The 16,148-nt window shown below is 45.1% G+C and overlaps 1 protein-coding gene across 9 annotated transcripts in view; it reads left to right on the top strand.

Moving 5' to 3' along the window:
- Nucleotides 1-16,148, top strand: part of UBR5 (ubiquitin protein ligase E3 component n-recognin 5) — a 253,650-nt gene that overhangs the window by 140,296 nt on the left and 97,206 nt on the right. For 8 of the 9 annotated variants that reach the window (XM_063924221.1, XM_063924222.1, XM_063924219.1 and 5 more), the window contains 7 exons: nucleotides 9,443-9,653; nucleotides 9,791-9,917; nucleotides 10,540-10,688; nucleotides 11,068-11,163; nucleotides 11,325-11,448; nucleotides 13,650-13,747; nucleotides 13,880-14,028. In XM_063924221.1, coding sequence (XP_063780291.1) covers nucleotides 9,443-9,653; nucleotides 9,791-9,917; nucleotides 10,540-10,688; nucleotides 11,068-11,163; nucleotides 11,325-11,448; nucleotides 13,650-13,747; nucleotides 13,880-14,028 — 954 coding nt within the window. The remainder of the gene's footprint in view (nucleotides 1-9,442; nucleotides 9,654-9,790; nucleotides 9,918-10,539; nucleotides 10,689-11,067; nucleotides 11,164-11,324; nucleotides 11,449-13,649; nucleotides 13,748-13,879; nucleotides 14,029-16,148) is intronic. The other variant, XM_063924220.1, reaches the window with a different exon arrangement.

Genomic DNA, 16,148 nt, shown 5'->3' with positions numbered 1-16,148 from the left:
GAAGAGCTGGACGGAGCTTACACATAGAAGCCCCGTCGCAGCCATGACTGGAGATGACTGAAGAGCTGGACGGAGCTTACAAATAGAAGCCCCGTCGCAGCCATCATCTGAACAGCTGGACGGAGCTTACACTTAGAAGCCCCGTCGCAGCCATGACTGGAGATGACTGAAGAGCTGGATGGAGCTTACAAATAGAAGCCCCGTCGCAGCCATCATCTGAACAGCTGGACGGAGCTTACACATAGAAGCCCCGTCGCAGCCATGATCTGAGAAGCTGGACAGAGCTTTAAGACAGAAGCCCGTCGCAGCATGAAGGAAGTGTCGCAGACCTTTCTACAAAAGGTATGCTGGGGAAACGGTCAGCGCAGGCTGCCGTCCCGCTGTGTGGGGTCCGTGGGTAAAGCGACCGCTGTAACACCAGTGCCCTGTCTGCCGCTCAGACGCTCCACGCTCCGTCCCCCAACAGGCGCTTCTTCCTCCCGCACGCCGCCCGCCACGGCCGCCAGCGGTGCTCACACAGGGAGACCCGCCGCACAGAACTTCAATCCGTGTGTTCAGTCAGACGGACAAACAGGCACCGCGCAGCTTGCCTAGCGACGCCGCGCTCCGGCCAGCCGTTCACTGCTGCTCTGGGTCCTTCGCCTCCCTGCAATAAGCTCCCCGGCTCCCCGCTGAGACACAGCGCTACAGGGAGTACAGGGAAGGGGGAGGGAGTGGGGGATTTGGCAGATTTCTGCGTGGCTGCAGCTGCCAAATGATACAAGTAATAGGCTGTTGAGTCTATATATATCTATATTATCTATATAAGTTATTAATAATAACAGATTATCTATAGAAGATATTAATACATAATAACTGCAGCCAGAGCTTATGTTAAATATGACCTGTCTGTGATTGTATTGTAACCTGCATGTCAGTGTATACTAGACTGTGTTTTATCAGTGTATACTAGACTGTGTTTTTATCAGTGTATACTAGACTGTGTTTTTATCAGTGTATACTAGACTGTGATTCTCAGTGGCAGCAGGTATTGTAACTTCTCCTATGAGTTTCAATGTAAGCATGGCATGGGGGCCATTTTTAATCATGTTTCCTGTTTCTTCCAGGGATAATTCCAGAACATTCCTACACTACATCTCTACGCCACCGGAGGCGCAGGGGTGTTAGTGGGAAATTTGGTTCAGGTTTCACATAGGCCCATGTAAACTGTATTTAGCCATAGATATATATATATATATATATATATATATATATATATATATATATATATATATATATATATATATATATATATTACGCACCTTAAGTAAACATTTTACTAATTAGTGCAAGTGTCTGTTACTTTGGCTATTGGGGTGTCTGTCTGTGGGGTAAGCCTCCAACACAGACTACATATAAGGTTTACTACAATGTCTGTACATAAATCTACCACAAATTCTGTTGGTTTGTACGGTTCCACTCCGTAAGCCGTGTCAGTCCTAGATCCTATGTTAAACATAACTCCGCTCGATGGAGCGGTAATATCGGAGTTCACTCCGCCAGCTCTAACAAAGGAGTCTCAGTATTTCCAAAGGTCCAATTTTCCCTTTGGGTACCAAGGTGTTAATTTAACTGGTCTTATAATTTAATCTGACAATTATATGTCAATTCTCACAACGATACTACAAGTGAGAAGGGTACATTAGACCAGCAGTCAGATAGTGGGTGTTTTGACAACCATACATTGCTAATAACCAGTAAGTCAGTGTCTCAATTGTTACAGAGACTAAGTAGACTTTAACATCTAGTCTGTCGATTTTCATAAACAGATCTTCAATGAGTTATTATTTAGAATATCTGACTAACATTTAACCCTATTTACCCGTTTTCCACATCTAAATGGGACAATCCGTCATTGGTGAATTCGTCTGTGACAAACAAATTTGGGTTACTAGATGCTCTATGTATGGAAACAATGACGATCACTGGTAATAAAAAGCTGCAGAGTATCTCTGTAAAGCTTCTGCTGACACCTGTTACCTCGATTCTTGCTTTTCATCGTCGCTAGTTTCACCAAAACAAGCCCAGAAGTTGTTTGGTTCTAAATTTAATATTCAGGCCTCCGGTATCAAAACGAAAATACTTTGGCCCGACGTTTAATCCCTTTAGACTTCAGTCTTTTCAAGGCTGTGGTACAAAAACAGTCACGACTGGTAACGCCAAGGTGCTAAAGTCAACAAGCCAGTGGCTTAACGGCCTCTCAGGCCATATAGAATTTCCAATTGTGGAAGCGCGCCTTTACACGTGACATTTGCCGGGTTTCCAAACATCTACTCATGGATGTATCCACTATTTACAGTTTAAAATACTGCCTCTGTCGGACGAAACTAGGCGTTTTGGCAGGTGGCCATTCAGTCTCTGCTGGTTGCAGCTGTTTTATTTCCAGACCTGGTACACCAACAGAGTCAGGGTTATTTATTCCCCTCTGTTTGGAGTAACGAAGCCGAAGGGCTCCGTCGCAGTCTCAATCAGCAAGTCACTTACTACCAGTTAGTACTTGCATATTTGGAGCCACAAAATTGTATGATTGCGCTTGATCTTCACAATGCGTGTTGCAATACGCCACACCCATTAACCATTTTTAGGTTCTACCGTTTGGCCTCTTATCAACGCCTCGGGTATTCACCAAAGTGATGTGGGTGATGATGGCTCATCTCAGAGCCCTGGCGGTGACCATCGTTCCATACTTACACGATCTGATCATAAGAACTCTGTCTCAACAGAAGTTCCTCTTACTTGCGCTACTAACGTACACCATGGTGGCAGGTCAAGTTCAAAAACAATCGCATCTAATTCCGTCTGAATGACTTCAATTCCTAGGTATGATTATAAATACGGTAAATCCAAGAAATTTACCTACTACACCAGGAAGAACAAATATACCATCTAGTACAATTAGTGCAAAAGCCACGCACACTAGCGGTATATTGGTGTATTCGCCTACTAGGAACAATGATGTGTTTTCAAAGCGCTTTAGTTCCCCGGGTTTCACTCGCGTTTCCCACAGGGGGCCGAGGGTGTATATACTCTGGACAAGAGTCTCACAGGTTGAGGAGTTGTAGTTAAAAAGGTCAGCGACAGGGGTTCTAAAACGGATCAAGACAGATTGCTGTCTATAAATGTCCTGGAACTCCGTGCAATTTACAATGCACTACATGCTTCGCTTTCAGTCTGTCCAAGTACAGTCAGACAACGCAACGGGAGTTGCATACACAACAACCAGGGAGGACCGAGAAACCGCATGGTAATGCGAAAGGTAGCTCGAATCCTCAATTGCCCAGAACACCATTAGGTGATGTTGTCGACGGGGTTCATTCCGGGAGTGGACATCTGTTAGACAGATGATTTCACCTGTCGGAATTTTCTTCCAGGAAACTGGGCATTAAATCCAAGGTGTTTCACATGTGGATCCACAGGGGTGGTTACCCTCAGGTGTACATGATGGCATCTCGCCACAATTACAAACGCTTAGTATGTGTACAGAACGACAGATCACAAGGGCAGTGGCGGGGGAGGCTCTCACATTCGTGTGGTCATACAGCCTCGTGTATCTGGCTCCACCGTTTTCCGCTGCTCTCTCCGTTGCTAAAACGGATCATAAGACAGTTACGTCACAGTCATAATAGTGATATCTCATGGGGTTCGGAGAGCTTGCTTCTCGAATCTCCAAGGAATACTCGCACACGATCTTTGCCGCTCATAATACGTCCAACCTGTTACAACAGGGACCGTTCTTTTACCCCTATTTACCTATGTACCGCGGCTGCGGTTGACGCGGTGGTGGTTCAGACCGCCTTCTTAAGAAAAGACATAGGGCATTACAATATTGGTTATACCAACCATGTTACGAGGGCATTACAGTATTGGTTATACCAACCATGTTACGAGCTAGGAAGCCGCTTACGGCAGTTCATTATTGCAAAATTTGGTGTGCCTATATAGGTGGGTGTGAAGCTCGGAAGTTTCCGACATCATCTTTCAAGTTACCCGTTTTCTGTTAATTTACAGACGGGGTGGGATGGAGAACTGCGTTTATCTGCACTAAGGGTGAAGGTATCTGTGTAGTCAATTTATTTTCAAAGACATTTGACTCTATTGTGTCGGTACACACCTTTTCTACAAGGTGTCATCAAGGTGCAGCCTCCATTTATCCCACCTACAGCGCCATGCGACTTGAAGCTGGGTTCAGATTTCTTACAGTTTTCATATTTTGAACCCTTACAACAAATGGGGATTAAGTTTCTCACTTGGAAAACGTTTTTCTTCTAGCCTTAGCTTCGGCAAGGGCTTTGTTTTCACATTTGGGTGCCTTGTAGTCCAAGCCACCGGATTTGGGTTTTCTCATGACAAAGCAGAACTTCGGACGAATTCCGATTTCTTATTTTCACATCAATAAACCAATAGTGGCTCCTGTGTTAAAGCACATTTTAGAATTCTGTATGTGCTACACGCATTACGCGTCTATATGTCCCGAACGTCTACACAGGTCGTACAGTTCGTAATACGGATACGTTGTTTGTTCTCTAGGATGCTGCCAACTGGGGTTAGCCAGTTTCTCAGCAGACATTATCCAGTTGGATAAAAATGACTACAAGTCAGGCTTACTTTAAGGCTAAGTTACAGTCGCCTACGTCAGTAATAGCTCATTCCACAGGTTCTGTGGGAATGTCATGACCAGTTGGTCGTAGAGCATTTACAACGCGGCTACATAGTCTTCAGTGCACACGTTTGTGCGCGTTTACACGTTATGAAACGGTTGCGGCATCAGCATCTAGCTTTGGCCGCCTACTGTTACAGGTGTCAAACAGCTCTCCCGCTCACGAGGGAAGCTTTGGTACGTCCCAAGAGTACTCCAGTGACCCCTAGTGGATGAAAAAGAAAATAGGATTTTGGTACTTACCAGGTAAATCCTTTTCTTTGAATCCATAGGGGGCACTGGACGCCCACCCAGAGCAGTTTTACCTGGGTTGTATTAAGCTCAGAGGAGCTTATGGTAACACATTACCAGGGTTGTATTAGGCTCAGAGGAGCTTATGGTAACACATTTTCACCGATTGGTTCAAATTATAAGGGTCTATCGGTTATGGTGTCAACTGTTTAGTTGACAGTAACGTTATGGGTCAACTTTGTTGTTGTCCGTTATGTGATAGGAATTCTCCATTGTCAACCTCTCTATAGTTCTTGTTCGCTCAGTAAAAAACACTGAGGTCGTACACTGAGGTACTCTGGGATATGGAGGGGTGGAGAGTTCTAAATTTAAATATTCAGTGCCTTTGTTTCTGCGAAGCCGTCCATATCCCAAGAGTACTCCAGTGCCCCCTATGGATTCAAAGAAAAGGATTTACCTGGTAAGTACCAAAATCCTATTTTGTCCCCCTTTTATTAGGGGGACGCAGTCTTTTTATCTGGTAAAGCCTGCACCCCTTTTCATTTAGGTGGGATCGGGCATTTACCATCTTTTAGTTTAAAAACCTGCACCCTCCCTTTAGTTAGGAGGGATTGGGTCAGTATAAAAAGGAAAAAGAAAGAAGAAAATCAATTAATAATCAAAGAAATCTTCAAGGAGCAGGAGCTCCCTTCTGTACTTGCACCTCCTTCGGCACAATTTTCCAAACTGAGGGAGGAGGGCTGTGAAGGGGGAGGAACCGGCTGTGCAGACAATGCTAATTTTAGATTGTGCCACACCTCCGGTTGCAAGCTTCACACCCCTAATGTCTAAGTACTGTTCCAGTGTCCCCTAGTGGATGAAAGAGAAAACAATGGTGAGAGAGATCCTCACAGGGAGGTTCCTTCAGGGTAGGAATAAGAAATATTTTACTGAATTTCTTGGTTTCCACCTCTTCCTTCACGTTGAGAGAATGTTGATTAGAAGTCTGACTCCACACTTGATGCAAAGGTCTATATTTCCAGGGACATGTGCCTGTCTCTAGTACACACTGTAGTCGGTTCAGTTTCAGGGTCTCCTAATTAGACACAGCATCTCTTTATCATTTAGCTAAAGAAGTTACTGACCTGATGAAGGTTCCACTAATAATCAGTGGACGCATCCATTATGGGAGAGCCTACGATGACTGCCCTTACTATCGTACAGTATGTGACCTTAACAGTCACCGCAGATTGATAACGGTGAGGCGGTTATTATATTTAGTATTCATTCTCACAAGAATATTCCTACGCCCTACCCTGGCTAATGCATTAATCTTTTAATTGGTTGCAGATTGCATGTTGTCCATTCGGGTGTCACCTGATCCTTTTCAAATTGTCCATTGACAGTTTTGGTCTCTGAAGCTCTAGTCCCTGTCTACTCAAGGTTGCATCTTTTCCCTGGCTATGACACCCTTATATTTGTTTTGGTTGCGAATCGTGAAATTCTACTTCCAGATTAAAGCGTTTAATTTGCAGGCAGGAGCAAAAAACTATCAGTAAAATGTCTACCTGCGATATACCAGGTTGTGGGTTCTCATCCGGAGTATAATAGCTAAAACATGTGTATTTTTAAAGTATGTCAGGAAAACATGTATTCTTTTGGGTGGCATTTGTCCGTCTAGAACACGGACTTCCGATGTGTCCTCGGCAGGGATCACGGAGTCGGACAGTCTGGTTCCCAGTAGGTGGGACCAACTTTCTCAGAATCCTCGGGTCCTTTAGAGGTACTGAATTGTATCACAAACATATATTCGGAATCTTGGGAACACGTACAAAGCGGGATTCTTTAGTATTCCCCTTATTTACATTTTATCCAAAAGACAGACTCTAATCATTGCGATTTTTTCGCTATCCACCACACCATTGCTGCCATCGTGGGTCAGTTGTTGTAAAAAATAAATAAATAAAGGGGGGCTCTGTCTCATGCACTTACGCATCTACAGCGGACCTTGGCCCTGGATTTCTTCCTTCGCAGAGGTTGGTATTCGGGGATTTTCTTTTTCGATCCCAGATATCTCGAACGATGACGGAGTGCAGGATTTACTGACCGGAATAGACTTTTTTCCTGCAGTTTCCACAGGGGTCAGTACTCCATGGCATACACTGCCTCTGCAGGACAGTGGGGACTTTACAGGTGGCTCCATTCTCCCGGTCTCCTGCCGGTTTTCTTAATTCTCGGATTCTAGGGTTTTAATCCTGGGCAGGATTGAGTTTACTTAATCAGTTCAGTCTTTCCTTTCACATACGAAAAGATTTTCATTGGTCTATATATATATTTTCATTGGACTACACATTCCAAGTCTGACCCATGGGACTTCATTCTGTCTCGTCGTGGTGGGTCATAACCACGGTCAGACGTCTGTCGTTACGGCTTTTGGTTTCAACTCTAGCGTTTTCTATGACATTAAAGTCCAAATTGGAAATGTCACTTCCGATCTACGGGCAGTTAACAACGCATTGACTCCAGATCAATGTTTTCTACAGGGTCTTTCCACTGTGGCCTATATCACCTTGTGCTGTGGCACGTGTAGCTGGAGAGCCATCGGAACAGTATCTAACATATGCAGAGGGCAGAATTTTGGGTTTCTGCAATATTGATCATCTCCGGTTTCCAGACTGGGCAACTGGGAAGTGGACTTGCTGGTTGTCAGGGTGTTTCTTTGAAGTATGTGAAATCAATGAGTATTTCTGGATTTAGTGTAACTCTGTGACTAGCCGACGTAGACCTCAAGGTATACTTGGTACTGTGATCGCGCCGGGGATCCCCTTGTGGCAATCGTGGACGCCGTGTCAGCTCCTTGTCACTTTCATCTGGCATATTTTTGCTGCCTCTGGCAAAATCTAGTGAGTACTTCACTGCATTTGACCACTGTTTTTTTTTCGCTCATCCTAATCCGGTCCGGATTTGCCCATTGACTCTACTCTGCAATGCTTCAGGCCGGGGTGGCCAGGGCTCCTTATAGGGTACCTATTCGGTCGGCTCTCCACTTTCAACCTTTGCGTCATCACCGGGATTTTATCTCGTCTGACTGTGACGGCGTGATTGTGGATAACAGTGTCATCAAGACCTACTATGTTTCCGACTCACTAACCAATCACAGTGCTCAGAACATTTGTTGTCATTTTGTAACGGTCACTCACCTGGAGTTCTTAGTCTTTTCCGACTTGTCTTTTCTACAACATAGTTGTCAGAACTGCTTTGTCTTATTATCTTAAGAGCCTGGATTCTGCTCTAGAATTTATTTTCCTGAAGGGCTCCTGTTTTACCTTTCCGGTCTCTGGACTCGTGAGTTGCGGTTTCTTGTCTCTTACGGTGTTTTTGGTTTATGCAGTTAGGGTGGCTTTACCTACCAATCACAAGTTGTATCTGTTTTTCCTCTTTAGGCCATTGTGCTTCCTGTGTCGTCACGGTTTCGTCCGGGGCGGGTCGGCTCTAGGCCTTATTGGTTATCATTCGTGCCTTCCACATTACCTTGTTGGTTTTTGTTTGCTGCACCCAAGAGTGGCTGGCCGGCCTCTAAGAACGCGGTGGCGCGCTGTTACTTCTGCTATTAGGCAGGCTGATGTTTCTTAGGCGTTGCTTCTTTCTGATTCCTTGAGGGCTCACTCGACTAGAGTTGTTGGAGCCTCTTGGGCTGTTCACGGTGGTGTATCTGTCGAGCTGCTGTGTAGAGCGGCGACCTGGTCTTCCGTGTCTACCTTCTCGAGGTTTCTACCGTTTTTATGCTTTTGGTTTGGAGACTGCCTCTGTTGGGCGTCAAATTTTTGCAGACTGCCATGCCGTCTGGGTCTCCCTCCTCTAATTAGCTTGCTTTGGGAAATCCCATCAGTAAGTACGCAGCGTCCCCTAGATGGATGAAAGAGAAAAAGGGATTTTTGTTTACTTACCGTAAAATCTCTTTCTCTGATTCCATCTGGGGGACGCTGCGATCCCTCCCATATTTTTGTATGGTTTACTGGGTATGTTCTGTTCTGCCTCTTCCGGCTTTGCTAAACGGTAACTGAGGTAATCTGCTGGTAGGCTGGAGATGTGAGGGGTTAGAGGGGGAAGGAGTTAGTTTCTGTAGGTTCTGTGCCAAACCCCCATCCCACACACTCTAACCCATCAGTAAGTACGCAGCGTCCCCCAGATGGAATCAGAGAAAGAGATTTTACGGTAAGTAAACAAAAATCCCTTTTTCTGCCTGCCACTAATAATATGGGAGATGTAGTGCAATATAAGCACCTGCTAGCTTGTGGTTCTGGTAAGCGATTATAAATTATGACCTCTGGTGCATCGGGAATGATCACTTAAGAAAATATGGCTTCTGTTTCCATATATCCATGTGGAAAACGTGCAGGGCAAAAAGTAATTTCCAATTCAATCAAAGAAGCCTAAGAGTAGCCCATATTAAATATGACCCTAATTGTATCAATAACTCTTTGATCCTATAGACCCTTGTATTTTTTGGTAATTCTGTGTATATTGTGCATTTAGAAACAAACCCTAATGCAGCACATCTTACGCTGTGATTATGAGGCCTGCAGACAGTACTTGGTGAACCTGGAACAGGGTGTAGTTCTAGATCAAAACACCCAGATGCTACAGACCTTTCTCAGCCACCGGTGCGACGGCAATCGTAACATCCTGCATGCCTGTGTGTCAGTTTGCTTTCCCACCAGCAACAAGGAGACTAAAGAGGAGGAAGGTAAGCGTAAAACACATGCTGGTGGTTTGCTCATGCATTGCATTGAGTTATTGCAAGAATCGTTGGCTTCTGGTTAATGAGCGCCCAGAGAAGCAACGATTGTTAAAGAATACAAATGATTATTCTCTTTGTTTCAGAAGCAGAGCGCTCCGAAAGGAATACGTTTGCTGAGAGACTCTCCGCTGTCGAAGCCATAGCCAATGCGATCTCCGTGGTGTCTAGTAATGGTCCCGGAAATCGGGCTGGGTCCTCCAGCAGCCGAAGGTAAATGTGCGCTTCATGCGGACTTTTTCTAACAAGATTAATCAAAGTCCTCTCCCGCCCTTCTGAGCCCAAATCACCCTGTACCTCTTGAAGGATCGTTATGCTTATTTGATAGTCATAATGACCTGCTGGCAACATGATATAGAGCAGAGGATGCGGATGCCATACTAATGTTAAAGCATTGTAATTGTGTCGGCATTCTTAGTTTAAACATGTTTGACTGTCAAAATTAACTTAACCTCCCCCCAAATTGGATTGTTTAAGATATTTGTGGATAGTAGCTCCATGATCTGCTGTTTTAATATTGTCTGTCCTGTCTGTTAGATCATCCTTTTAATTCTTTGTGGGGGTTTTTTTTTGTTCATTCTTATCTGTGGGTGTCCTGTCTACTGATGTACATGTGTGGTTCTATGGGCATAGTCACTGTGAATCTTGAGCATTCATCATTGTAAAAACTATCTCTCTAGCATTATGGTTTTATTATAAATGTCCCTTCACTTTGTCCAGGTGTTTAGGGTTACTCTATAGGTATAGCCTTAAATTACCGTATGCATCGTAGTCTGTAAACATTGTACATAACCAGTAGATATTTGCATGAAGGATAATTTATGTTCATTTTCAGCTTGAGACTTAGAGAGATGATGAGGCGATCTCTTCGGGCAGCAGGATTGGGTAGACATGAAGCTGGAGCTTCCAGTGATCACCAGGATCCAGTTTCACCTCCTATAGCTCCACCTAGCTGGGTGCCGGATCCGCCTGCCATGGATCCAGGTAGGTGACGTTAAATAGACCATAATTATTAGTCACATGCAGCTACTCTGACTCGTGCAGTCAGTACTATAAAAATCTTCAGTGGTACTCTACCTGGAGATAAAGAGAACATGGCCTTCTTGGCTTAGATTCTTCCCATAGAATTCCTACTTCCTTAGCTATTAGAATGTGCATGGGTACACTGCTTTACTTGGCTAAAGTCACACATGCAGACAATCTATTTTTTACTATTGTGTGTGTTTTTAAATGTATGCATTGGACGGTAATAATGCTTCAGTCGTCTGAATACTGAACCACATTATATATGTAGAATTACAACCAGGATTGTAAACTACTCGTACGCTTCTGTATGTAAGCATCCAACTCTCGTTACTAACAGATGGTGATATAGATTTTATCCTGGCCCCTGCAGTAGGATCCCTTACCACAGCATCCACTGGAACAGGTCAAGGGCCTAGTACATCAACCATACCAGGTGAAACTACTTAGACTTTGATTTGAGCTTTAAATCAAATATCTTTAAATAATGTTGATTGTTTTTGGTGTTTACATTTGTTATGGAAGTGGGTCTTCTAAGCCCCACACCCCTCCCCCTCATTGTTCTTCATAGCGTCTTACACTGTACTCTTGTTGTAGGTCCTTCTTCTGAGCCTTCTGTGGTGGAGTCTAAAGATCGGAAAGCTAATGCTCATTTTATTCTGAAACTGCTGTGCGATAGCATTGTATTGCAGCCATACCTACGAGACCTCCTTTCTGCCAAGTATGTCCCCCGTACATTTCTACATATGAAGTTATTGATTTCTTCTTTACCTTTTTAATTACCTTAATTTGTGATCTACTCTGCAAAATGCAGTTGTTTTTTCCTTTTTTGAGTGGGGGACTTGGCTTGCCACACTGTTGGGTTATTTGATGAAGTTTAAAATTTACATTAAATGTTATGTTACGGAAGAATGCATGATTTTTTTTATTTGATTCTTATATAGCGCAGTAAAATCTGTTGCGCTTTACAATTGGAAATAACAATGATAAAACATAACTGGGTAATAACAAACAGTCATAGAGGTAGGAAGGCCCTGCTCGCAAGCTTACTCTGACTGCAAATTTCACTTTTACAACTTACATTAATAATTACGATAGCTGTATTTGGCTGTTGTATGTGTAGCTCATGGTAGTGACAATTTGAGTTGCAGAACTTGCAAGTGACCAAGGCTGTGATGGATGATTTTCTCTTAACATTTGATCATATAATATATATATATATATATATATGTACATACATCATAGCTACTGTAGGTTTTAAAATTGATAATTTAATTTGTGTGTGTGTGTATATATATATATCTACCGTTAAATCCTTTTCTCGTAGTCCATAAAGGGATATTGGGCGCTCGCCTCTATGTGATGACTTTCTGCAGGTTATCCGTCGTGTGTTACAGTTCAGCTGTTGCTTTTTTCTGTTGCCAGCCGTTGCTGGCCAGGTTATGTTCTGGTGTGCTGGTGTGTAAATCTCACCACACGTATTGTTATGTTCCTTCTCTCAATTATGTCCTTTCTCCTTCGGGCACTGTTTTACCTATAACTGCCTGTGGGAGGGGGCATACTGGGGAGGTGCCAGCACACCCAGTTGAACAGATTTAAAGAGCACTGGCTCCTTTGGACCCGTCTATACCCCATCGTACTAAATCTGCCCCCAATATCCCTTATGGACTACGAGAAAAGGATTTACCGGTAGGTATTTAAAATCCTATTAACACACCAATGTCACAAAAATTGAAAGGTGCTAGTGCGCCTGTAGAGTTATGTATACAAATTCAAACACAGGGAAGGAAAACAGATACCTTTTGAAAAGTCACTCTTTTCTAGCAACATACCAAGTATGAAAACTTATATTAACGTAGGGTGGTTATAAAATGGACTTACGGTACACAAAATGTTCTCGGGTGTATAAATTGGGAAAAGAGGGGGGATATTTTCCGTATTCCTTAGGTCGTCAAAATATAAACAATGAAACAACAATGTGGAAAAAACAAACAAAAAAAAAAACAACCCAGTAGGTATACATATATAAAAATTAGACCAATTCATCAGTAGCCTTCAAAAAATATTTGAGAGTAGTCAGTATAACGAGATAAGCTTTCTAGATTCTGCTTCTCTCCATTTGAGAGATTTTTACTTACAAAGTATCCTTAGAAACAGACAATATCACAGTAGAGGGTTGGGTATGTGTGACCGCCGGTCACAGTACAGATGGCGGGATTCAGGCATTTAGATGCCCGGCGGTGGGGGCGAGCGTATCGAAGCCTCTTGGGTGGACACACACGAGTGGGAATAGTCCCTCTTGGTCGGCATAGTGAGGGTCCAGGATGTAGATGCCAATATTGTGACCACCGGTCACATAACTACATCCCATAGTGTATAGACAGCTGTTTGCTGACTGGCTAACAGCCAAAAGCAGAAACACAGCACAGCCAATAAGACAATGACTTTGTTGCTACTGTCACTGATAGGAAAATGGATAAAACAGTGGAGCAAAATATGCAGTAAAATTGTTTAAAATGTGTCATAGTTACTTATAGCAAAAGTAGTCAACCTACAAAATAAATAGTTGCACAAAATGGTACAGTGACGAGCACCAGTCAGAGCTACTTACAATGGGTGTTAAATTGTATCAGATTGCAGTTTATCCAAATGTTTTTGCAATCTCATACAATTTAACCACCACTTTCGCAAGTACCTATTTTAGAAAAGTGTATGCGTGTGTGTGTGTGTGTTGGGGGGGGGGGGGGTGTCATCATATCTGCAGATTTCCTTTTCATCCACTAGGGGACACTGGAGTCCTATACAGTAGGGGTGTGGCATATTTTTTATGGCTGGACAGTAAATAACCAGTTTTCCTTTGCAGACATAGCACAAGCCTTTTCACTTTCTATACCAGATTTTGCTTTTATTTTTTCCCTCCAGGGATGCCAGAGGTATGACCCCTTTCATGTCTGCTGTCAGTGGCAGAGCTTACCCAGCTGCTATAACCATTCTTGAAACTGCACAGAAAATTGCCAAAGGTAAGCAGTAGAGGGCTATGAATAAATTTGGTTTTAGTGAAATAAATCGTTTTTAGTGGTTGTACTGAAACATGACAAAGTTATATGTGACACCTGCTGAAGCTCCTGACGTGACATTTGTGTCATTGCTAGCTGAAGCCAATGCGAATGAGAAGGAAGAGGATGTATTCAAGGCAATGGTTTGCCCCCCTGGTACCAACGCAGATGACTCCCCTCTGTATGTTCTCTGTTGTAACGATACCTGCAGCTTTACATGGACAGGAGCAGAGCACATCAACCAGGTATGAAAACCCTTTCATGCTTTCTTTTGTCATTGTTCTTTGTGGCATGATTTTTGCTTTGTAGTTACTGCGATCTTGTCCCATAATGGTACTTCCTTACTTATGTACTAATACTTTTTCTCCTTCAGTTACAATGGGGAAATAGTAGGCAGTAACTTGGAGCTGGCACTTTAAAACTCAAACACAGTGGATCGCTCCTCCCCTACTATGTCCCCCCTCCAAGCCAGTCCTTGTTTTGTGCCCAGAGGGAGCTGGTCACACTTGAGTCTTCTCTGAAGAATTTTTATTTTTCTTTCTTACACACACACAGACTGGCAGCTCTGCCACTGCCAGTCTGCACCGCGGGAAGCTGCCGGCGGGGTCCCATCGCAGCTGCGTGCGGCTCGGGATGGGCCCCGGCTGAAGGAGACACTGAGCTCTCCGGAGCTGGCCGGACACCGCTGCGTGCGGCGCGTGTCGGGGCCGCTCCGTCGGCAGAAGATGCGGGCAGCGGTGAGTACGTGCGGCCAGACACCGCTGCGCGCGTCGGGGCCGCACCACCAAGAAAAAAAGCTGTGCTCCAGCATAGAAGAAAACGTACTAGAGAGGTACAAATCTTCAACAGTAAGTAGCAGCATGCCCTGTTTTTACACAAGATAGCTTCTACTCTTTGCTTCCCCCGGTGGCCTCACACTCCCTGCCCTTCGTTCTTAGGAATCCCGGCGGCCGTGGCTCACAGTGCCCGCTCCCCTGCTCTGATTGCTTGTCCTGGCGGCCGCGGCTCGCACCCTCCGCTGGGTTCCCCGCTCGGCACGGCTCACAGAGCCGGCACGGGGATCCCGCTGGAGGCGCGAAGCAGTTTTGAATCTGGTGCCTTTACGGAGGGGGCGGAGCTTAGTCCTGCTCTCCTCCGCTGGGCTCAGCATGCGCTGGCGGCCATTTCCTCCAGGCTGCAACACGGGAGATACAGCACTCCGATCACAGTGTGCGTATTACAGGGGGGCACTGGGGGCACTTATTCTTTTTTAGGCTGCGTACACTCTGCTGTGGCTGCGTTTCTCCCTGCTCTCCCCCCCCCCCCCCCCCCCCTCCCCCTCTCCCTCTCCCCCTCTCCCTCTCCCTCCCCCTCTCCCTCCCTGCCTTTCTGCCTATTACTGTTTTTGTGTGGGAGGGTGACAGGTGCTGACATGTCAAGCAAAGGCTCCAAGGCAGCACAGAGACAGGGGCACCTTTTAGGTGAGGAAGGTGGGTCAGAACCATCTGCCCAGCCCTCATTAGAACCCCAGAGCACCCCTGCATGGACAGCACAGCTCACAGATTTTATGTCCCTGCTGACTAGGGAACTGAAGGCCTCTCGGAAAGATAGAGAGGCGACCCGGGTCCGACAGCCTGTCCCGGTACCGTAGCCAGAACCAGCATGGGCTGTTTCCCTGGCAAAATCAGTGGAAGGGCTCTCTAGGGCTGTAATCCCTACCCAAACACCATCCTTTAGTCCTCCCCCACAGGCTTCTAAAAAGAGATTGCTAACCTCTGTGTTGCAGGACTCTGACGATGATATGCCTCAGATGAGGCGGTGGTAGATGTACAGGATACTGATGACGATCAGGTGTACGAGGACTCTGAACCAGTAGCTCAGGGTATAGGGGCTCTTATTACTGCTATTCGCTCAGTATTACAGGTGGAGGAGACGGAGCAGGACGCCTTACGCCCTTCACGGTTTGGCACCAACCAATGCTTGCCGTTGACTTTTCCAGTTTCGGAGGAGCTAGATGCGCTCATCACGGCAGCCTGGAAACATCCAGACGCGACGTTTCAGGTATCGAGAAAACTGTTGTCTTCCTATCCTTTTCCCGCAGATAGCAGGACGCGTTATGAGACCTCTCCGATTGTGGATCCTTCGGTGTCTCATCTGTCCAAGAAAACGGTTCTGCCTGTTCCTGGAGCGACTTCGCTTAAGGAGGCGTCGGACAGGAAGTTGGAATCCACCTTGAAGACTATTTACACGGCGGCGGGGGTATTACATCGCCCGGCGCAGGTAGGTTGTTGGGTCAACAAAGCGATGGAAGCTTGGGCGGAGCAATTGTCCTCTGGAATTCGGGACGATTTACCGGCGGATCAGCTGATACAGTTGGCAGAACACA

Source organism: Pseudophryne corroboree, chromosome 5, assembly GCF_028390025.1.
Source record: "Pseudophryne corroboree isolate aPseCor3 chromosome 5, aPseCor3.hap2, whole genome shotgun sequence".
In the NCBI taxonomy this organism is placed as follows: domain Eukaryota; kingdom Metazoa; phylum Chordata; class Amphibia; order Anura; family Myobatrachidae; genus Pseudophryne; species Pseudophryne corroboree.
The sequence above is the reverse complement of the archived record's forward strand: the minus strand, read 5'-3'. Positions and strand labels throughout refer to the sequence as shown.